Below are 24,975 nucleotides of genomic sequence, written 5' to 3'. Positions count from 1 at the left end.
TATATATATATATATATATATTAACCCTGCACGAAATTTGCATTTTTAGAGCACATAACATATTAAACATTTTATTATGTGCAAAAGCGTATTCGTAATACGTGTTACAGAAAGAATTAATGAAATGGGCGACAATGCCTAGTTAGCACCGTCACATATGGTTTCTAAGCTCTACCGATCCGTTGTTACCTTACAATAATCTAAAAGTTTGAATTTCCGCCTGAAGTTTTTCCCCTACTTAAATGATTTAGATTGAACAACAGATAACATCTTCCATCGATATGTTGACTCAATTGGATAACACATTTGTTCTCTAGTCTTCTTAAATTTATCCTGGAAACTCTGGCCGCCTGTAGCCATCCAGCTATATCGCTTTTCGTAATTGTTTTCGCGACGCTTTTCTTATAGCATTCCACCAGGTGTTCAATGGATTGGAATCAATACAACATGAGTACACGCATGAAAAACATAGCGGTCTCACATACGTCAAATATGTATATGTATGTGTGTATATGCTCATTCTATTTTAACATACGTTTCTTGTTAAGCCTTCTTTTTCGAAAAATATAAGTGGACATGTGAGAGATGTGTGAAAGCTCTGACAACTCGATACGAAAATTAGTTGTGCAAATATTATGCCAAACCTAGCTTCAGTTAGTGAGAGCAGAAATGAAATACATATTGAATACAACATCATAGCAAACGTTATATAAGTAGTGGCTAACACCGTTTTTAATGTCACGAAGGGGATTCACAAAAAACAATTAACACTTTGTACCTATTCTTTTATTTGACAACTTGTATTATATAAATGAATGTGCACATTCTGTTGGCTAGCTATTATACATACATGCTTTTCTGTATCTCTCACAAGGTTACGATAACTGACCAATTACTATTAACTGTGCCTCATGGTTTCAACCACATTTTAAGTAACAGGAGAGTAAATAATAGGTTACTACACAGAAGGCTCCAAATGCCCATAGTCGTAGCGGGTAGTTGTCTATGCGAAGAACCATGCTGAGCGCGATATGGGATAATTGTTGAAGCAAGAAATAATAAGCGTTGCAATAACAAGTGAAGATCAGAACATCACAGAAGAATGAATATATGAATCTGGTCCAGGTATTTTTATAAAGTGCTAACATATGTATATTATTCTTTGTATATGTATATATTAAATGAACGCGCACGTAATAGTCTTTAGCAGTTAACATCCGCTGTGTATGTATGCGGGCACTTGGCTGGCCCAAACATAAGAGCTCCAAAAGAAATATCGATCAAGAGCAAATAGTAATAAACGAGATTAGCTGATGACGTCAGTCAACCTTGTTGTACTACGCTAGTCACAAACATGTTGTGTACATTTTCTCTGCTACAGGAACCGAATGCGCACTAGAATGGCAACAACCGGAACAGCCGGATGTGTTCGTTTTCGGACCGATTCTACCGGTGATACGCAAGCGGCAATTAAGCAGAAGCTAGATGAAGGCGAGGTCACGGTATCGGAAAGCGCTGTGGGATTTTGTGACTATTTAAAGGATAATGCGTCAAATATGGAGGGATTGTCTCAGAACTCTAGTGAAGATGGAGCCACGGCAGTTGTCGTTGACGTTACTGTGTCGTTCTGGGATTACATGCATAGCGAAATTCGGCGAGGCTACTTTCTTGAGAACGATGAAGAGCACTACGACGGTCGACGGGAGAAATTTTATATGTTTTTTAAGATACCAAAAGAGTTTGAGAAATTTCAGTTGTACGGGCTCATACAGTGTGCCGACGCGTTTCTCTTTGTATTCACATTACTACCTATACGCTTTGCCTTAAGCCTCATATTAGGTTTTAGTTATCCCTTGAAAAGAGGAATCAACAAGCTCTTCATGAAAGGAAGTAGTCCGAGCCATTCAACTAAGCGTTTGTTACAGCCGGCTGAAATCTGCGATTTACTGAAGGGCTTAATTATTGTCATTGTGGCATTGTTGGCGTCGTTTGTCGATACCTCCGTCCTGTATCACATAGTAAAAACCCAATCGGTCATTAAACTGTACATTTTCTTCAACATGCTCGAAGTGGCGGATCGTCTTTTTAGCAACTTTGGCCAGGACATTATTGATGCATTATTCTGGACAGCTACAGAGCCACGAGGGAGGCAAGGAGATGGCCGTCGACGCTTCAGTTTGCTAAAGCATTTTTTGATGGCAGTAGTGTACGTTTTGCTACACTGCCTTCTGGTCATGCTTCAAGCAGTTACATTGAATGTTGCCGTCAACTCGCAGAGTAAAGGTCTTCTCACTATTATCATGTCAAATAACTTCGTCGAGTTAAAAGGAATGGTGTTCAAGAAATTTGAGAAAAACAATCTCTTTCAAATGTCGTGCAGCGATGTTCGCGAACGCTTTCACTATATTGTACTGTTATTCGTTGTCGTGCTGCAGACAATGAAGGAATATTCATGGGCAGCTGACCCATTGTGGGACCTGTTACCTGCTTGTGCCTGGGTTATGTTTGCCGAAATTATCATAGACTGGGTGAAGCATGCGTTCATAACACGCTTCAACGAAATTCATTACTCGATGTATTCTGAGTACATCACGTATCTGGCCTATGATGTAGCATCCTCCAAGCTAAAGAACGCCTACTCGGACCACTCAGATCTCGTAGCACGCCGAATGGCATTTATTCCTCTGCCGTTAGGAGCTCTCGTCGTCCGCATTGTCGTGGGAAGTGTAACACTCAATGGCTCGTTCGCTTGGCTTCTAGCGATGCTAACATGGGTCATGCTGTTCTCACTCAAACTAGCCGTAAACATAATTTTGCTAGGTCGAGCATGTGTTCTAATTGAGCGACATCGAGCGACACAGAACGAGAAAAAGCGACCAAAGCGAAATTGCACATCGTTACCTTCGTCGCGGAGACAATCGCTAGAAGACCTACGAAACCCAGATCTTATCAGTTTAATTAAAAATCCTGAGGTCAAATCAGAACCGCAGTCCACCAACCCTTCAATCAGTTCAAGCTTGGCTGATATACGCGATCAGACTGAACTAGTGCAGCAGTCAATGAATGAAGCGCCAATCTTTGCGGAAAGCACGATGGACATTTCCACATTGGGCATCAAAGAAGATGTTCTAGGAAAAAACGTAGACGTTCCCCAAAATGCCTGCCAAACAGGGAATACGGAAGCCAGTAATCTTTTAGCAGAAATTAAAAATCGAGGACGGTCTGTGTCGACCGGGATGCTGCCAGCCTTACCATTACAGAACATAAAAAAAGATGCATAGGCATATAGATGGGCGGATGAATAAATATCTTGTAGAGATATCTCAACTTAATATTTTACTAAAACTGTTGCTAATTCACTTTATATGTGTTAACGTAGCAGGTGCGGATGTACACATTTATTCAAATTAAACTAAAGCGAACACAATAGACCATACACAAAGCGAGTGGAAACAAAAGGATAATTGTTGTTATCCTTATTATGTTTAAAAAGTAACGATGTTGTGTAAAAATAAACATAATACGTTCTTTAGACACATACATCTGTGCGTCTTGTTTCTATCAATAGCTTCTATTTGATCCAATTACGTGCCCGCATTGCATGCGCTATTGCAACTTCCATGACACGGTTATAGGGTTTATAAAATATATTAAGATATAATCACGCAACATAGACTAATTCTTACTAACTGATGCAATTTCTTTTCGCAATGACATTCTATTAATATATTTCTTACAAACGTATAGCCCTTGTAACGCGATAATTTGAATTCGTAATGAGTATATAGAAGAAAATAACTTAGAACACCGTAATTATTTTGAAATATTCGATCGACAAATATTAAGATGCTTTATGAAGCGTGACATGCATTGTTATTACAAAGCAATAAAACTAGAAATAATCGTGCTCATTGAAAAGAAAATTAAAACCTGATTTTTAGATATTTTGCGTGAAGCCAATGAATTGCATGATGTAAGCTGTTCTCAAAAGTTTACAGTTTTCCTAAATTACCTTTATAGCCGCTTTTAGGGCAATCTGGTATTTAGGTTTCTCGAATAATCAGTCCAAATAGCACTAAATGTTGATTGGATAGGATATTACTTCTCTCTAAACGTATATGACAAATTATGATCATTTATTTCATCACACCCGCCATATCTCCAAAATGTTTTATTAAATACAATCAAGGCCTAAAGGATGGGTATGCTTACTTCCACCGATTTCTTCAAACAAGTGTGTAGTAGCGCACGGGTTGTCTGTTGTCATCAACTACACGTCCAGATATTATTCGTATTAGTCTTCGTCAGTTGTCAGCTGATTTCATTAGAATCATGCGGACTGTGAGACCGACTTCTGCGGCTAATGGTTGCTTTTGACAGTATGCCCCCGTGATAACGCAATGGCTAACCCATTTGCCTGCTAAAATTGAAAACCTATGTGGCCTACATTCGAAGTCGGGCACATTCGTTTCGTACTGGTAGGGGCCAAGCGTCCAAAGTAATGCCTAACGATTTAAGTACGTTACGTAAAGTATTAGAAACAACGTTTGGATTGTTTTCTATAGTACAGTATGCAACATAAAACGCCATTGTGCGGAATAAATCATTAGTGATGGACAGATCTTTAATGTTAAGGGCTTTCAATATACCCACTTTTATATAAGTTGTAAACGACCTTGAGCTTCCTCCGAGTTGTTCAAGAAATAACAATGCATAAACTCGCCTAAAACCGACACATGCACATAAACAAAAAATGGCGTAATCAAATATAATGCTAGATGTAGCTAAATGCTAGCCCAAACTTAATGCTCCAAAATAGATTTTCGTACGTCTAGCGCCACCACCTCTTGCGGTATTGGGTCATTCGATTGACTGTGATATCAAGTCTTGTTTCTCCAGATACAATATTCTAGTGTTTAGATAGACAATGTAAGGGTGTTATGAGTAAATTTTCCTCTGACCCTCTTCCAGATGAGTCCGCATGTGAGCTTAAACGAGAAGCTGTTGTTACGAAAAGTATGAATGCCCATTGGCTTGCTATACTAATCGAAATTTTCTAGCACGATGCGTTGCGCATACTATAGACAATACGAACTTTATTTACAGTAGCGCTTTTATTTCGTCCGTGATAACTCGACACGCTCAATCAACCAACGCATAGCCAGATCAATCGGCTCTTCAATCGATTTGCTGCCGCTAAAGCGAGCCGGCTACGAGTACCCAGGCAACAAGCTGATTGCTTGCGCCGATTACAACGCTAAGTGCGGGTCGGCGGGCCAAGCCACTTGATTTTTGACTGATAGCTAACCACAGGCACAAAGACTCCGGCGCATACATTAGGAAATAAGTATCTTACGCGATTCGTGCATGAAAAAAAACCATTATATTTGCATTGGATTTAAAGTTTTTTTTATCCACATTAGATAATAGTGTCCTTCAATACTTGATAGTAAAAATCATGATATTTATCATTATTCAAACTTTTTTATATAAGTTTTGTCTTTATGATTAAAGCGCTTACTTTATTTTATATAATTGCGTGGCATACTAAAAACGACAGGACGATTCTTTGAAAACGCACAAACAGACAGTAAGTTCCAGTGTTCCCGGGTGTGTATGCTCTATCGTTTGCTTTAAATGGCCATATCAAATGAACTGCACACTGCATATTTCTTTTGCGTATTTTCTTTATCCATACCTATTAATTTTGTGTAGCAGGGGGGTTCGCATAATAAATTAGATAAAAGTAGTGCGTGATCCGGCAGAGCGTCGCAACCGACAGGTTTACGACCGAACTACCATTTTAAATGCTTTAATAGGTGAAGAGATCAGCTTAAAAAAAATGCCAGTCTAGCTCAATCTGAATTTGGTATCGTTTTTCTATTTATCGGTTTTTGTTAAAAAGCAACATCCATAGTAAATAAGAATACCTAATAAAGGCACACAAATATTCGTTCAAAGCACGAGAAAACGTGACCCTCATTGCGATCGCTCCAACAGCAACAACCGCTGCATTTAGGGTCTGCCAGCACTGCATGTAGTCAGCCGGTTGCCCAGTTGTTTAAGCTGGGGTGCTCATTGTTCGCAGATAGCACTGAACAGGCGAGCTGCAGCTTTCGGAGCTCTGCGGTGAGTGGGGTCATAACCCTTTGGGGCCCTCAGGTGTCTAACGGACAGGAGGCTCGTTCTTTCAAAGGGGTTATGCGCCGATAACAGAGATGGGGTGAGTTAAGATGGCAGTTGAACCCAACGAGAAAAATTGCGCAAGCAAAAAGCAACGGTTGTAGTGAGGGTAAACGCACAGAAGTAGCCGCGAGTGAGACAGTTGTACTAGTAGAAGGCTTCGTTGAACCGCAACAGAGGCGGTAGTTGCTGGTTGAGAGGGACGCCTAGAGAAACGTTTTTGCGAACGACGCTGCCACGAGAAAAAAGAGAGTGATGCAAACCAAAGCGCAGTGCGCGTTTGCTTGATGAGTCTGCTCGCTTTGCTAACGCTAGCATTAGCACTATGACTGAGTGGATAGGAGCTGTGTAGTATGCACTCCGTACCATGCGGACCAGTCTGAGGTGAAGGAGGAGAAAGTAGTGCAACGAATTGAATGTGAAGGAGATTCCGCTTCTGGTGGTCGATGAATGACGCCGGGAAGGCAGCAAGGGAAGGAGGCCTCCTGTTACATCACCGAACGTGTCACAACTACAACGATTGTTTGCCGGCCGTACAAGCTCATATGGTAATAACGAAAGTATTTTTTTACATATTTTAATATCTTTTATTAGAACGAAATGTGCATTCAAAAATTAATTAGCTCGGCCAATAGATATATATATATATATATATATATATATATATATATATATATATAGAGAGAGAGAGAGAGAGAGAGAGAGAGAGGGGGGGGGGAGGGAGAGAGATTATCTGGGCCGAAATTTGCTTAACACTGTCTCAGAAATAACCGGCACCTCGGGAAAGAAAGAATAATATTAAAGGCTCTTCTCTTATGTGAGCTAAATGATCTCACTACAATGCATTGATTTTGGAGAAAATATTATTTAAACACACTTCCGTCGATAGGCAACGTGGCGTTATACGGGGGAGGATAAATCTGTACAAGCGACTAACGACTTCGTGCGAAGATAACGTGCATTTTGTTATAATTATGGTTAAAACAAACAATGTTTTATAATCATTTACTTTCAGGTTAGGCATGTTGAAAGTTGTGATTGGTCTATCATTGGTTTGCACGAACTTACCCTGCGTTATGCAAAGCTGACTTTTGAACGGCTTAAGTCTTGGCGATTCCACTTACTCGAGACGCGATGAGGGGCAGTAGTAATATTGTATGCAGCGTTACACAAAGCCAATCTGACCGTATTACTGAGCCTGTATAACTGTCGTTGTGTATGGCTCTAATTTACATTTCTATCCACGCTCGCGATTATCTACAATGTGATGCATATAATGATATTGTTTTGTCTGAATAATGCTTCGTGTCAGTAAAGTCGTCGGAATATCTTTGAAGTGATTACATGTGACTCGTTGCTGACATGCGGTTCAACGAGTGCAACACCTTACTTCGATTCAGCTTGACATGACTCACCTCTATTGAGGTGAATTGCAGTTTTAGAAAGCTCTGTTCTATTAATTTCTCTATCAAACTGGCATCGACGGCATCTGGTTTCATATCTGCCGAGGGTGCAATGGCCTATATAGCCCTAGAGTAGTCACGTAATATAGTTCGATCTATCTGATGACCTTCATAAAACTTAAGTTGTCTCTAATTCACAGTTAAAATGTACATTTGCTATGGTAGAAAATCAAGCTGGCTATTTTATTTCTCTATACTTCGGTGAAAGTTTTAATAATATTAACATTTTATACCAAGTTCCTTTGCTAGAAAAAAAAAAACGAAGTGGCCCATAGAGTTCTACCATGCCCTAGGTTTTATGTATATATAATATACTTGCTAAGTGCTGGTAAGGGACCTGACATGACTGTGCTTTCACTAGGTTCGGATACGACGTGGTCTGCGACTTTTTCGTGGCGATATTCCAATACGTTATAGGAACGTAAATTATAAGTTTAAAGGAGTGGTATATGTTCACATCCTGCATCATACCCGCACAAGGTTTGCGTAACTAACAACAATCTGCTAAGGTATTTTTGACTGTAACCCCCTCGCAGGGGTCAGCTAACGTGAAGTCAGCAGTATTGGTTCACAATTAGTCCTAGGGCTCGTATACATTATGTTTCAGTTATAGCGAGGTGCTAATTGTCATGTCATTTACACATCATATAAAGTTCTAATAATTTTTGGTGAAGTCTGCACGTAAAGTGGCTTCATGCGCCTCAGTACAGATTTGACGGGAAGTAGATAACAACATGTTTAGTTAACCTAACAGTGTAAGCTTCTATTCGCCGCATTAAGATCTAACGTACCCATATATATATATACTCTAGTATTCGACTCAGATTTGGAAAGAAGCGAATTGCTAGTGGACCTACTTATATCAATAACGTTCTGACATCGCTAATACGTTTCCTTTCCGCTTTCATTTTCCTTGATTTGGTCATAGGGAGGGGTATGGAGGTGATAATCCTTCTTTGGATTCTCAATTCCCTACGTGCGAACAGTGAAACCTTCGGCACAGTCTTTAGGAGCTGGCCTTATTTCTCAAGTGGTGTCAACGGAAAAAGGGTTTAGTGGGCTTCACAAAGCCTATCTTGCTTGGCTATCCTCTATGATAATGATGACATGAAACGAATCTAAACTTGCCTCTATCCGCTCCTACTGCTGCCGCTGATGGCAGCAGCCATTTCCCGCTCGTGTATTTGTCGCTTGCTTGAAGCACTAACTCAAGCGTATCCGCTTGCTACTCGTCGTCTCTTAAAGGCGACACGTCCGCGCTTGCTATGTGAATAAAGGGTCCGTAAGTCTAAGTCCACAAGCCTTTTTTTCGTCAGTCCATCTGCAGACAGCTCTTTGCACCAGCGTCTTTTTCTATGGCGAAATGACTTGTAATCTTCGAATTTCTCTATTGTAGGTCCGCCCCTGTAGAGCTTATAGTCCCCTACCAGCCCGCTGCCCGGTTTTAGTCGTCCACCGATGCCTTCAGCTCGGACGTTCTCACTGACCAATCTTAATCCACTGTTGAGTTCTGTGTATTCGTTTTTCCATTGCTGGTTCGGTTGCTTCTTGTCAGTTTTTGTGCTTCTATTTTTCACACACATATACGGAAGCAAAGCTTTGTATAAACACCATTTTGACTACTAGTGCATTGTCCTAATCTGAAATGGCTTAGCGTCATACCCATTTCACAACCATTCATATTGAATCAACTAACTCTACTACGCTAACGGCAAAATTAGCACCAAGGGCTTTCGACTCAAACACAAAACCTTAAAGAAAGCCATCCTATACTGTGAACTCTTTGATTTCTTATTCTTGTGTTTTGTCGTAGGCTACGCCTACTACATACCTTTGATAGAATACGATTTCTGCACACATGTGCTCATAAGAGTGGTAGCGTCAACACACATGAGAATCAAATGATAAATAGAACGTCCGTTTATTGATTCGTAACCTACACGGGACAAAGTAAAACTGGGCAACGTTTTGATCAATAATTCTATGTAGTTTCCTCTTTCCTCTCTTATTGAATGAGAATGAATGGCGATGTCGTGCAGATTTATGTGCATGACTTCAGTGCATAGACGTTCTTGCCGATACCGATAGCGAAATTAAGCTTTCCAAAAAAGCAGTTTCTATCAGTGAAGGCTTCTGGGCCTAACAATAAGAGTGTCAATTCTCGTTGTATAGATATTTTGTTGTTTCAATTCACGCTGGTAGATTGCTAGAATAGCTGCAACAGTAACGGTAAGAGTAAAGATAAATTAAAAAAAAACTGAATTGTTTCATCTGTACCTGTGGCTCCGCTTGCTTTCATTTAAAGAAGCACCATTAAATAGTTTTGCGTTCTTTAGTTACGGCTCAAACAGAAGAGGGGCTTGCGGCAGTTCCATCGATCATTTCAGAGCCAAGTATGACAGACCCCAATAGCAAAGTTAGTTGTCGCTCTCCACTTCCGGCATAGAAAATCAGCATTGAATGAACACAAAGAACTTAAATAGCTAAGCAGAGTCTTCCTTTCCTTTTTGATTAGCTCTTCTGTTGGGTGCAAGCGTTACGACGGTGAATTACGTAACTGATATTGTAAACGATGAACGTTTACTACATATGCAAGTAAAAAGAATATACAAGGTGAAACTTGGCAACGTCACTGTTAAGTTGTTTATCCAAGCAACTTGGAAGGTTATAACACTAAAAACTGAAAAAATAAATTTGAACCCCTAGAATTTTGCGTGCGCCGAAAACGCAATGGATTAACGCACATTAGCTCAAGTCTCTAAAGTATAGTCACTTTTTGGAAATACAGAAGAGGACCGCAAGCTAACCAGTTAAGCTTAAGTTAAGAAAGCATTCTCTGTTCGAACAATAGTTTAACATGCCATTGTCGTTCAAAATACTGCGATTGAGTTCAGTTATGGTTATATAGATATAGAGAAAACTTATTCCAAGGGATAAAAGCGGCAATCCAGCTGCAGTGGTACGCATCGTGGACAAATAAACATCGAAGGGCAGGTTGGGATCATCCCCACAATAGTGCAGACACTTTCTAGGTTCTAGGTAGTCTATGTTTAAAACCAGACAAGCTTCGTTTCGTACTCATAGCCGGCCGTCAATGGACGTAAAACTCGAAAGATGTGTTTAAGCTCAAATCAAAGCAATCAAGATCTGACGAATTTCGAAGACGACATGTTCCGCCTTTTGTTTGAATATGACTGCTTGTACAAGTTGTGAAAATGCTAGAACAAAAGATTAGAAACGGATGCTTAAATATCGTATATAGAATAGGGATAATGTGATAATAATAGCTATTACACATGTGTGCGCTGTATCAATCCGAAGATCGTTTAACTCATACTTTTGAGCTATGATGTATATCAATGCAACGTCTTATAGATCAGCAGACGTACCTTTCATTTGCAGTGGAGAGAAACCTGCCCGTTTAATGTAAATATTTAGTGTTTGAAGCCATACATATAGGTAAAAGTGCGTATATTGCACCACGTTATTTGGTGGGATTTGCCCTAGACCGACTTAAAGCACTATTCTCCACTGCAGTGCGAGACAAATAGGGCACCTAATTTTTGACCGACGAGATGGGTTAGTTTAGAAAATAACTGGACCCACACGATATATAATGTAAATTTAGGCTTGATGTGAAGCTAAATAATATTCCTTATGTATTCGTGACCGGTTGAACCACGGCATAAAATAACCAATGTCTATTTAAAATACATCGGTGATAAAAAGAACGGGTTTCTTTAGGAGGTTAGACGACATCGTGGACCGATCATGATTCTTGCGGTAAAGTATTTGCTTGTACTTTATCAGTTAATTAGTATATCGGCTTTTGACACTGTTGCGGACTATGACAGCATCTGTACGATTTACATTTTGCCCATTTCCTTTGGCGCTCAAGTCATTACCACTCCGTCATGGATTGATTGCTTTCAAATACGGCGATAGAATAGTTATGAAATGGATGCATTTCGGTTTTTAATAAAATACTGTTTTTTGAAGCGTATCTCTTAGCATTTACTCACATAATTACAGTCTGCACACGTAGTCAATTTTTTAAAGAGAACGGCATCTTTGTAGGAGTGACGCTTCCCATATTGCCGTCTGCTCCGGATGGTCTTAGCATAACCCTCACAGCTCCGACGAGTGGCTATCTGCGTGTGCCTCTGCATGAAGTGTGTGCGCATCAAAAAAGACGTACTACGTGCTTCCCTTCTTAACGTCAATCTGTCGCCAAAATGAGAGCTGATGTTGAGGCTAAGAATGCACACGACTTTCACGGGCATCTATAGCGTAGGTCGAAGAATACCGACTTCGTAGGAAATTCGGCGCAGAGCGAACCATTCCGTGCGAGCCCCCAACCGTCCGTTATAACAGTCCAATGCCTGGTTTGATTTTTAGGGAACAGCGGGGCCGTAGCTGGATAACGACAGGCGAGGTACGCGGACGGAGAAGTGCCAAAGGGGTAACGAGGGTAAGAGCGTAGGGGTGCAGGATTTTCCGTTTTGATTTCTTTTTGAGTCGTCGGCAACGCACTCCGCCTCTGAACTCCAGCAGTCGCTGCCGCTAAGTCGACAACGTAGAGACGAGTCTCGTAGAATGAAAAAACGAGTCGAGAAATAAGACAGGATAACGGCAAGCGGGAATGTGGGTAGAATAGGATAGGAATAAGATGAAATAAGGGGGCCGCAGTGAGAGAACGCGCCGTCGAGCGCAATTCAAGTCGCCCGCCACACTCACTCCCAGCTTAGTTGGATGCATGCCCCAATATGCCTGTGTTGTTCTTTCCTTCTCGCCACTCGGTCGGTCTGTCTCATTGAGAAGGAGGACGAGAAGGAGCGGCGGCATTTTTTTGTTGTTGCCATCAGCGGTAGCAGCGTTCTTTTTTCAACTCAAGTGGCGTCGCTACGGATCGTTGGTCGACGAAGAACGGCAATTCCTCGTCGATGTAGGAGAAAATGCCTCTCTCCTCTACTCATTGGCTCCTTCAACGTCCCATGCAAACTCTTTCTATTCGCTCTGTGGCCCGAAGTCGTCTTCCTGAGGAGCAGCAGCATCAGCAGTAGTGTAACAAAAAGGGGGGATCGGGAAATGAAGGGAAACGACTGGGACTGAAACTAGGTACCGCGGTGCCACTACTGCTTCAATACTTAGTTCCACGGGGGAACCAGCCCCCGATTGCCGAGCCAACTGCTTGGCTACGGCAAAGCATGCGTATTTCATAGCCATAGCACGCACGCAGCGAGATGGGGTATTGCCACAACTAGTTCGGTTCGAAGTCCCGTTGACGAGTAGAGGAATTACTCTCGGTTGATTCAAGAGTAGAGAAGTGGGAGAACGAAACAGTGAGGGGGGTACGCTAGGTTGGGTAAAGGATAACTTGTTGGGCATACGACGGTGAATGGGATACAAAAGGGGAGGCTCGGACGTAGTGAGTGACAACGACGAGTGGCTGAATGAGGTTACTACGATTTAATCTCCACCTCGACGATATGCAAACCCCCATTCGTTCGTTCCATCTTCGCTTGTATTCTCCTGTCACTGTAGGGACCTTACATTGTAGGCCCGATGTTACATGTTGCGAAAGTTGTTTTTCTTCCCCACTCGAACGAAATCAAACCACAGGTATAAACTCGAGTCCAAATTTTACTCATTTTACTACAGCCTGCTCTGTTCATCTCGGAAATCGTTTACGTTTCCTTGTCCATAATTTATAATAGTAATAACCGTACTTTACATAAGCACCATTGGTAACTGGTGTAGCAATTAAGGTCGATTTTTTCAGACACATCAGTTGCTACTAAACAGAAACGGCCGGTTAAACGGGATATAGTAAGCAACGCGCTACTATGAAATTAGGTTTACTAACCGTTGGCAGCAGCATTGATCATCCACCAGTGACTTTCTGTATCCGGTTGCTGCTGTTGTTGCCTGAAGGAGTCCCGAAGGTGGCTGATAAGTGCGGGAAGTCCACCTCCACTGCCGCTCCCCGCGGCTCCCCCATTGCTCGGTCGTTGAGGGCTTTTGCTTTTCAGTGGCGTCGGAAACACGGGAAGATTGAACACGGGACTGTTCAGTGCGTTGTTCAATGCTGTTTGCGAAAACAAGTAAGTTGAGAGAAACTGGAGTTATGCACACGAAAACCGAGAACCTAAGCATTATTTCGTAACTTTCCCTAATCTGTTCAGTAGTTTCCACTTCAGTCCTGCGAAATATGGTCAAGAGTTCGGTTCAGAGTTGCAACCGTACGTACCGTTAGCGATCGAATTGCTCGGGCTGCTGTGCTGCTGTTGAGTTTGATGGTTATTTTGTATTTGATGTTGCTGTTGTTGTGCGTGCGAGGAGGCGAGGTACTTGAGGGTCTCGGTGAACAGGGTGGGCAAATGGCCGAGCTGGGCTATGGCGGCGGCAGGAGTCAGCGCCTCAGAGGGGCTGCTCGATCGCCCTGTTCTTCCGCCTCCCATCCCCAGCGCCGAGAGCATCTTCAGGTCCAGCGGCTGATAATAATAATAATGACACGAATAACTCAATTATCCGTATTAGTAACCCGTAGATCAATTAAGTCGTTCCTTATTGAAAAAAAGTTGTGAAGCATATCATTGTGCCGATATTGGGCCGGTATTATTAGAGCATGCAATTTGCAGGGTATCGTTCTTGCGTTGGACTTGCAGGACACTGTCTATTTTGAGCTAAGAATTCTCTGAAGCATATGTTATCGAATGCATTAAATATCTGTTGTGTGGTAATCACCGTTTAACCATAAATGGCATAATGCCATTCAGATCTTATTCAAAAGTAACTGCTTTTTGTTCGCTTTATATCGAATATTAGAAGCACAAAACCATAAACAGGAAGTTGCTAAAGTCCAAAGCAAATTGCTAAAAAAGGAATTAAGGAGAAATTGATATTTAGAGATGGCGAAACGGTAGAAAAGGTTACCTTATCGAACACCCGAATCATAACCAGAATACGTCGAAAAATATTCTCTCGAAATGACCTCGAGGCCGCTCCTTTTTTTGAAACCATGGGATTGAGCACTATCATATAGCGAAGGTCAGCTTAGGAAACTTAGTACATATTTCTGTAAATAAGCGATCAGGGAGGATATTTACGGGAAATATAGGAATATAGCTAGGATTGATTCGGATTCAAGAAAACTAGCTTTTGCTTGATATTTTAGTAAAAATGGCAATTTGAGTATTCAACTTGTTGACTACCAAAAAACCAACAAAACAGTTTAAATATTCAGAACATGTAATCTGGCAGTTCTGTACACGCCATCATACCCATGAGCTGATGTGATTTGTCGTAACCAAAAGACACAACACAGGAAGGTTGAACTGCTCCACGTTATTTAAGAAAAGGACTTCATAAAAATCCTGCAGAAGTGGTCAATACTCAATCACGATCCACACGACTATATGACGCACATATTAAAGAGCTTTGTCCTGAACAGGGCAAGACTGTGAACGTCGACCCACTCTTAGTCGCTCCATGTTCCTTGCATTTTCTGGGCGTCCAATCCGTTTGACAAAGGCTCATTTTTTTGTTTTTTTCCACCTGTTCTGACATTAGCAAGCTGGCCGGGATCGTTTGAGCAGTGACATCGTGAATGCTCGCTGCATGCATTCTATACGGAACAAAGCATTCTGTTTTTCCAGACATTGAGTAGCATTTTTATAAACCTCCAATCGGTCTTGAACTTTAGCTTGGGACAGCAGGAAAAGAGAGACAGCTTGTCACTGTTGATTCATCATGTAAAGGTGGCACAGGAAGTTCAAGAAGAACGAGGGGTAATAAATATCGCGAAGGATCTTCACTGATGCTTCTTACATGAGACTCTTCAGAGCGACTTTAACTGATGGAGTCCTTTCCAATGAGTAAGCTCTTTTAGAGTAAAAACGTCATAGCAATTCTGAATCAGTTTTTGTAATCGTCGTCCTGCTTTGGAAGCAATGGCATTCTAAACGGGTGCCTTTTATGAAATCATAATTAGAAGAGCTATTAAAGAGTTCGCGCATCGTGTACCTCTTTGACGCAACTAGCGTAAAAATTCTAGCCTTAACCTGGCGACGGCACAAACGTTGCTGCTAATTAATAACTTGATAGGCGTTTATTCGAAAATTTGCTATCGCCAATTTTCCATTAAATTGCGCATACTTACCTCGGACATAACTTGTTTTGCCGCTGGTTGGCATTAAGCATTTAGATGATGTGAAACCGTGCACATTTGCAAGTTATTTGACTAGGGTCATAAATGGGAAAGATGTGCATTTGCATAAACTGAAGTCATGCTCGAAGTCCTGAACTCTTTTCGTTTCTGATATTTTAAGCTCCAGTGAGCTAGAGTATTTTCTACAGAAAACTATAGCCTGATGTATGCATAGGCTAAATGCTTCAAAATGCACTTTTCTGTACAATCATTCGACGGGGGCATGTGTGTCTGCTCCTACGTCATGCCTTAAAAAAACTCAGTCAGGTGACAAGTCAGTTGACGAATAAATCGTGACAACAAGCGTGTAACAAACTAAACAACAGTGACAATACGTTGTGTGTTCCAGCCGCTACAGCGTGAGACCATAAAGCCCTAGTCACTAATCAGAGGCTCATACATCATGTCTCTGTCTGGGTCGTTGTTTGTGTAGACAGTTGTGGGTTTGCGCACATCTACTACTGACCTGTTCCGGCCCGCCAAGCTGCGTCAGCTCCGGTGCTGCTCCATTGTTGTTGTTGTTGTTGTTGTTGTTGTTGTTGTTGTTGGTGTTGTTGTTGTTGTTGTTGTTGTTGTGGTTGTTGTGGTTGTTGTTGTTGTTGTTAGTATGGCTGTGATGGTGGTGGTGGTGATGGTGATTGCTGTTGGACGAATGGCTGTTGCTTTGGCTGTTGTTGTTATTAATATTATTATGGTTATTATTATGATTGTTATTATTGTTGTTGTTGTTGTTGTTCTTGTTGCTGTTGAGATTATTGTTGGCAGTCGTGCTATTGTTGCAGGCGACATTATTGGAGGCGTGACTGGAAGGACTGCTGCCCCCTTGGCCCGGACCTCGCCACGAGTCTGGTGGATGATTATGCTTGTTATTGGCCTTTTTGATCCTCGAGTACACCGTTACCGCGCGGCCCGGGCATTGTCGGTCTCTGCAAAATCGAATCAAAACAAACATCATAAATCTGAGGATGGCATTTCTGGTAATTATACCCGAGCTTAGAGCACAGACGACGCTAACTATTTTTCTAAAAGTAATTTCATTATATAAAATATATTTCAATTTAAATGTTGACTAATCAGTAGCAGGATCAAAGAGCTGCTAGGCTCCCCCAAGAGCTCCCCGGGAGTATAATTATTGCAGTGACATACGGCTTGCAAGAATTTGATAACGAGTTCAAATGATGAAAACCATTGACTAGCTCAGAAAATATAAGAAGCTGCAGAGGCTCGTGTTTGCATATAATAATACAGTTCAAGATTTATAATTATACCTGGCCATCTTTAAGCGAACTGAAATATGTAAACCGAAGAGAATGGTATAGTCAGTATGAGTAAGGCCTTTTCCCACTAACCTGGCGCACCTCCAGTAGACGGTGCCCTCGCGACCATCGCGCACCTTGTTGTACCGGTGGCCCTCGAACAGCAGCGCCATGCCCCCGCGCTGCGTCGCCACATACTGGCATTCCTGCGACTTACTACTTACGCCCAATAATGAATTGATGAAAGACAAATATAGAAACACACGGGTTAGCTGAAGCACTAATTAAAATGTCATAATAATGATCACTTCCTTGAAAAAGCATCATTCTTTAACGTGCTCCAAAGGTATGGCTTGTAATGCAACATGGTAGCTCTGCTGAAAAGTCTGTTGACTGTTTCATACATAACAGTTACACCGAATAAATTTGTACGAGGCGATCGTAGTAGTAAGATTCCCTTCAGGGTTGTACTTATCATGTTTACATTTTGTAATTGTTTCTTACACATTCGTGTGCTTCCCAAACAGAAAACACATGGTTTGACATTTGAATATCTTTTGTTTTTATCTCATGTAGCACAAGTGTTTTGGTAGATAAAAGATAATGGAACTGGTTTGACTGAATCGGTCCGCCGTGTCCTTCGATCTAACATACTATCTATCAAAACGCTAAAGGGCTGTCTTACGTTTTCCATAAATATTTGCTTATATATCCTATTTGTGTTTTTGCTTATTTTGCAGTTCCAGTTAGGATATGTGTGTATCAGTATACGATGTCGTCGTGTCAAAATATTATGACGCTAGGATTTTTGCATGTATATCTTATTGTTAACCGTTATAGAGCCAAATATTACGAGTCATTGCGACGACAAGGTTGTTGACTGATTACAAATTCATATTCTGCCTGCATTTGTTGTCTCGTCTTTATTAAGTTCCTTCTCCGCTTGCCCTCCATCTTTTCAGAGATGCAGCCTATATAAGCTATGTGACACATATGAACTTGCACCGCGTCGTGCAACGTTTAAAACCTATCACGAAGGCTAAAACCTCTCTCGTATACAATGGTCCCTTTGCTTTGTGATGAACAAGCTGTTTAGTTGTCATTTCTTCCGATTCCTATGAATCTTCTCCCCAGGTGATTCCACTTAGTTTCCTCGCTCGGGTATCTCTATGTAGCCTATGGCCCTCTAATTCTGCCTTTAAACCAACAATCGCTGATTTGCTGACTCTAGTATTGACATTAATAGTTGTGCTTTAAGCTACACACAAATAATTTATTTTTATTTCGTGAACAATTTTTATAGCCGAAACGTATTCTATTTCAAAGTACTATTTAGTTAAATCCGATGTGTTTTTACTTTAGGTAACTTTACAATAAGTTAGACGAGTTTTTAGAGTCAAAATGGGGGATTTCTTCAACTATAATATTCAAGTACCTTTTTTTCAATTAAAAGAAAAACAGACAATTAATAAAAAAAAAATATCATCGGTATCATCTAGTGATTATTTACACCAAGATTAGTAATTTTTACTTGCGATCGGTGCATGTACATTTCACCTGAATGATCTGCTAATGAATAGTCCACCCAACCTTTGCACTCATTTTTATTATTCTCCATTTTTGAAGACTACAACCGTTACTGTTCGCGGTCTTACTTCATTTGTCTCGTACTTTAAGTTCTTCATTTGTGCCGTTGTGTTTATGCTAACATACAATAGTCAAATCCTGCAATACTTTTTCTTCACTCGTACGATGCATGATTCTGCATACTGTATTTGATTTTTTAAATCGCTCGTTGTTGTTGCAAAGTAATCAGTGTAACTGATAACTCAATACTGACTATGCCACTACTACTAATTGTGGATTAAGAGGAGAAGACTCCGAGGGAAAACAGCAGCGTCAGAGCCACCATGCCCGTGCCCTTGGCTTCTGATTGTTGCGTACCCCTTTCCAATGATAAAGGGCTCACGACACAACATGAATATTATTATACCAATTCTTGTCGATTGTCTGATTCGTGTTTATTTTACGTATATGCAATGCTATAATGGATGCGCTAAAAACAACATTGTAAACGCATATGTGTGTCTTTGACGTTTCGTGTGTAGACATTTCTCTATCTTGAATAAGGATAGGCACAATTATACAAATTTCCCGATAGAAAACGAAAAAACATACGAAGAAGGAAGATATACGAGTATGCGCGTACATGGGAACAAAGAAAATAAGGGGCTTCCGAACTATGCAGTGGGAACAGAAGAAAAAAGGAGACGAAGATGTAGAGGAAGAAAAAGAGGTTGAGGAAAACGAAGAAAAAATAAGAAGAAGGAAGAAGAGGCCTTTTTTTTCTTCTATTTCCCTTCCTTCTTCCCCTTCATCTTTTTGCCGCCTTTTCCCTTTGGTGCATTTGCTAATTCCCTACACCTACCTCTGTGCACGGCGTTTGTCTGTTACCTCCCTTGCTCCCGCTCCTCTGTGCGACACGTCTATCTTATACCGATCGCAACCCCCTTCTCTATGCCCCATTTTACTATCCTTCTCCCTCTTGTACCCGTCTCTCCTGGAGACGCAGGCCGCCGCAGTCCTTGCCAGATTTCGACCCCTTTTTTGTTCCTCTTTCGGTCTACCCCTTGTTCACCCAGATATATCCCTTCCTGCCACACGTGACTTCTTCTCCGCCGCGCTGCTGCTGTTTCTACTGTTGGGGGTAGTGGTAATAGAAGGGCGACCCGTTACTGTGGCTGGTCTGCCGATCTTTGAGCTAGGGATCTCGGTGGTGTCTTTCGCGTTATCTTCTGTATGGAGATGGAAATAGGCGGCAGCAGGGTGCAGTCAGACAGGCGGCAGGCACTTGGCGGTTTCGTATTCCTCGATAGCCGTCACGTCGTCGTCGTCGTCTCTCCCGATTTCCTTTGCCCCTTTTCTAGACCCCTCTCTGCCTCTGCCCCCCTAACTTTTTCTATGCCAGGCCCATCCACAGCATGGCGCTTCCATCGGAGACTGGTCTGAGGATCGGCTGTCCCATCGGCCCATCGGGAGTTGACTGTCATCTCGAGGTTTCTCCACTCCCCATTCGCAGCCTCGCGCCGACGGGGACCATTCGCTGCCAATTCCCCAGTTTACGCCGAATCACAAATTCTCTCGTAGTCGTAGCCGTCGTCCTCGTCATCTCATTTCCCTGTAGTAATTCGTCGTATTTTGATGCCCCCTATGACATTCATGCCCGTTCCGTAACGTATACCCTAATGATGTTGGATAGCCTGTATTTATTACATACATTTACTGATCTTAGAAAACGATGAAGAGAGGTCAATTTCAGTAAAGATAATGTCTAAAATCTACGACATGTTCAGCGTCAGAGGGAAGGTGTTCTCTGTTCCATTCATATAGATATTCACCATATGGTGTTATTCAAGAGAAATTCTGTCTCACATCATCGTATAGGGGAAAGGAGGACTATATGTGTACTGTGTGTGAGTGCGATATTACGTACACCAGTCACAATGTGTACATGTGTAGTAAATAATAATAATAATCAGCAAAGAGAGGATTGCTTATAAGTGCGTCGAGTAGCAATTAAAGTGTGCCTATTAACAGGTCAAAAGGTTTTGCCACATGTGAAAAAAATGTAATGCGCTCTCTAGGAAATTTAGGCAGTGTTCTTTCCTAAAGATCAAAATAATATGATTTATATGACAATAATATGATAACAAATAAAGTTGGTATCTTTAAATCATAGACCAAAAACGACACAAGAGAACTTCTTTTAAAAACGAGCGAGCGAGCTTAGTTAACCACGTGAATATATATACTTGTATGATGATTGTTAGTTCGATCAGTCACAAATAATACACAGTAGACCTTTCAGGATTTGACAAAATATCACATGACAGATTTGCATCGTTAAGGACCCGTACTGTGGAATTGAAGGTGTAACGGGAATAAAGTATCACACCAAATCTGCTTTACGATTTCACCTTTTTTCGTGGCCTTGAGGAAATCAGCGGATATAATAGTCGTGACATAGACTTTGAGCGATATCACACTTGATACCATGGCAACCTAACTGCACTCCACTCGACTCTGTCAAATATGACGCTTTCTAGATGCGATTGCCCCCCTCTTTCCCTTTCTCTCTCTCGTTCTTTCCCTCTCGGTTTTTCTGAATGAGAGGGATTGGGAGAAAAATTTCTGCAGATAATTGATACGGCCTATCATAGTACAACGCTCGGCCGTCGAGTTTAAGCTAAAAGAAATGGACACCTTTTACGTGGCTGCACTCTTCTCTGTTCATAGACACTCTTCTACCGTGCCTTCTGCGACCGCCAACACAGCGTTATTCTGCCTTAGTGAATCTTTGCATCACAAAAGCAAAACTGAAACATATCATTATTATTATTATTACCATTTTATTTTTCGGCCCTCTTTATCGTGCCCCCATTGTAAATCTGCCGCAACAATTATATCTAGACGAGTCGATAACTTTCCGAGATCTAATTGCTCAGCTACAGGAAAGCTTCAGTTACTGCAGGTAACTTTCCGTATTTTCATTGTATGCATTTAACTCCCTTCTGTAACATCATGGTGCCACACATACACTTGTTATGACCTGTATTATATCATTCGATCTAAAATGACCAAATGGCATAAGCAGTGTCCGTGGAGAACGAGCATTCATATTTGGCAGGCCAAAGGACACGTAGAAGTTATTATATCCTCGGTCATTGTTTATGACTTTCTCCCATCCTTTCATCAAATGATGTATGCCGTCTCGTCAAAAGGTTGCAAATTTAGTGTCGGAGAAGTTTTCCAAATACGTTCTGTTTATGGTACAAGGCCGGGAAAAAATTGAGAATATAATAGGGCAGGTTTGACGATACTCTCCGTTGGTAGTCTCGCGTTATCGAAGAGCAGAATGGCCTGGCCTCGTTTTTCTAACAAATAGTCTGATCGACTCAATGGCATTGCACCAAATAAGTGTGCCGATCAATGGTCCGCTCTGTTATAACCATTAAATCAGGTTCTTGCAAATACACCGCAAAGCATAACTTTTTTCAAAATTAAAATCTGGTTAGATTCTGGGTCTTTGATTCTCTCGTGGAGCTACCCAATTTTCAATTTTTGGTCCATGCTGACGTAAAAGTACCACTTCTCATCCTCGGTGTCAAGTCTGTGCAAAAATCAGTCGCTGTGGTCACGCTGTGCTCGATGCCGGGCGAAACGTTGGGATTCGACGGCCGATTGTAATTCTTTTCTGGATTCAGGGAGTCCACAAGGTATCCAAACTCTACATTTCTCCTGAGAGACTTTAGGTATTAGCGTGATAGTTTATTAGGTAACATATTTGTCTGCCAATTTTAGGAACGCGTCGTGGTCTAGGTTCCAATTTGGGCACAGATGCTTGGTTCGTTTCGTAGTGACAGCTACACCTTCGATGGAATGCCCAACGGGGATATCGGACGTAGAACTCGAAACATATACAGGTATTTACGACCACCGTGGCTCCACCTTTTCGGCTAATTTTCGAGTTGTTTGTCGGCCGTCTTCCTCAAAAGTGGCTTCAGACAACGTCATCAAATCCAGACGCTGGGCCAGAGCGGGGAACGCTCTGGGTCTCGGATACCGTTTTCAAATTTGGCAAACCACCTTTGAGCAGTCCCTCAGCGATAGTGCCGTTACTCTACTTAAAACAGACGTCCCGAGCTGCTTTCGCACCACTTTAGCCGTATATAGTGCTGAAGATTTCTAAGATGCAGTTTTTTCCACCTAAAACTTCAAGGTTTGAGGATTTTTTTCGGGTTGAAATTACATTCACAGTACGACATTTTTTATAGTGCACCGATAGAGTGCGAAGAGCGTTTTTGAGCTGTGTATTTTAGATAAACAACAAGTGAGGTAAAGTAAAAAGAAAAGTTTTTAGATGACACGAGCACTTACTTTCCAACAAATATATGGCTGGACTATTGAATTTGCAACGTGTTTTTATGGCTACCCAATTTCAGATACACCAACAAAAATTAGTTCAATTATGTTATGCTTATTCAATTTGTAAGTAATCCTGCGTAAGAATGTGATATATATATATATACACTGACTATAGTTTTATATATATAGTCCAGAAACGCCAGTTTGCAGGCTGAATAAATGGTACTATGTAAACTATTTGGCCGTCTGGTTGGCAGTATATTCGTGGGCCCACACTAGGATTTAGTGAGGTATTGTCGACTGCTAATGAAGATATGCATTGCCAGTCCACTGAATCTTTTCGTTGGCGCTGTTCCTTTTTCGTTTTGGGGGAACCGATCAATAGATCGAATATTGCTTTTCCACTTCTTTTTGTTGCCGCCTTCCCTTCCACTCTTCATCTTCAGCCGATTGGGTCGGTATGGGATTTTTTCTCCTCGTTTTGCTTGTTCAATCGGGGTCTCTCACAGTAGCCACATCTTTGTACGGATTGTTACAAATTACGATAATAATAATGTTGTCGATTTTCACAACGGGCTGTCTATTTGGCTTAAAGACGCTGGTATTATTTTTGGAGCCTTTTGTGGAAAAGGCAATTTACATACGCTTGTAGATATTGTTGTTTGGCACAAACGATGTAGGCCATATAGTCCGCTTGTAGTAAATGAACATTGTCGCTTGTTGCCAGTAAAAAATAGATACGCTCTTATAATAGTGAGCAACCTACTAGGCAGTTAGGAACTAACACGTTAACAAAACAAATCGTAGTTTCTGTATATATATATATCATTACAAAAATTGAGAAAAAATATCTTCTTTTCTATAATGGGCTGCCTATTACAATAATCTCCCTAGTAAAGGTACATTTACATCAGTCGAATTGGACGCTTCTTCACGCTGCTACGTCTATTCTACTCGTACAGTCCGCGCTAATGAACTCGGCAGTAGAAGAGCTGGGGTATTGGGGATCCCCACAAATGGAACGTTACACAGGTGGCGGTACGGGCACGAAGAAGAGGTAACAACACACGCGATACCAGCAAAGTAGCAGCGCGGCGATATTTGTCAGTGCTCGCTTTCTTTCTCGTTGCCGCACTCTACCAACCCTGTCAGGCTTCTTCTGGATCCTTTTTTCCTATGGAGTACCTGAATGTGACATCCGATGCACCCCATGTGCATAGCTGTGACGATACTGCCCCTTCGAAACCCGCTCCCCAATGGTGCGCCTCCCGCTCCATTTTCGTTGCTTCGATGGCCGTGTCGATCTAGACAATGGGTACAAATCGTCGAATGTTCTTTCCTCTAGCCGCTATATCCCACACCAATCGGTCTTTAGGACTGGTAGGCTCGTTTTTTTCGAGATGGCATAGTTTCAGCTGTGAAGACACGCTGACGCAAAGCGCTGCCGGATCTAGTATAAGCTATCCTAGTAGGCGATGTGAAGTCAACCAACAACAGTGGTTGCGTAGCAGATAAATGTGAATGTAGTTGAATGTATCGAGAGGGGAGAAATTGACTGGAAATAGCACCATCACAAAAAGGGGCGGGGGTTGCTGGGGGTTGTGGGCGGTAATAGCAGAAGCGGTCGTCCTGAGGGCAGATAAATACAGCCAACCGGAAGGCGGCAACTAATCACTTGGGGCAGTGCATGGAAAAAAGGGAGCGACTTACTCCCCCTGTTTCTCTGGCACGTCCGGCTGCCATTAGAACAACTGCCAGCTGCCGAAGGTGTGGGATGCTACCTTCACGTACGGTTATGTATTCACGTCCCAGATCTCTTTGTCACAGGCAGTCGCTAACGTGGCTGTTAAGCCATATTCAGGATGTTTGAAAAGTTATTCAACTCAATGAGGGATTAACCACGCTCAAAACTTTCGCAGCTTCGAAAGTAACCTTTCGT

The 24,975-nt window shown here is 41.7% G+C and overlaps 2 protein-coding genes across 2 annotated transcripts in view; one reads left to right on the top strand and one right to left on the bottom strand.

The window, feature by feature from the left end:
• The window catches only part of LOC147754213 (transmembrane anterior posterior transformation protein 1 homolog), a 7,152-nt gene extending 3,612 nt beyond the window's left edge, over positions 1 to 3,540 (top strand). The window contains exon 2 of the mRNA XM_086974172.1: positions 1,382 to 3,540. Coding sequence (XP_086830298.1) covers positions 1,389 to 3,281 — 1,893 coding nt within the window. The 5' untranslated portion in view covers positions 1,382 to 1,388 and the 3' untranslated portion in view covers positions 3,282 to 3,540. The remainder of the gene's footprint in view (positions 1 to 1,381) is intronic.
• Positions 1 to 24,975, bottom strand: part of LOC111253596 (uncharacterized) — a 63,261-nt gene that overhangs the window by 21,149 nt on the left and 17,137 nt on the right. Inside the window, exons 3-6 of the mRNA XM_022813241.2 lie at positions 17,205 to 17,327; positions 16,322 to 16,781; positions 13,897 to 14,140; positions 13,513 to 13,734 (exon numbers count right to left, since the gene is read on the bottom strand). Of these exons, the coding sequence (XP_022668976.2) occupies positions 13,513 to 13,734; positions 13,897 to 14,140; positions 16,322 to 16,781; positions 17,205 to 17,327 (1,049 nt within the window). The remainder of the gene's footprint in view (positions 1 to 13,512; positions 13,735 to 13,896; positions 14,141 to 16,321; positions 16,782 to 17,204; positions 17,328 to 24,975) is intronic.

This window comes from Varroa destructor, unplaced genomic scaffold, assembly GCF_002443255.2.
Source record: "Varroa destructor unplaced genomic scaffold, Vdes_3.0 BEIS01000007.1, whole genome shotgun sequence".
NCBI lineage: Eukaryota > Metazoa > Arthropoda > Arachnida > Mesostigmata > Varroidae > Varroa > Varroa destructor.
Note: the sequence above shows the minus strand (reverse complement) of the source record. Positions and strands in the feature narration are given on the sequence as shown.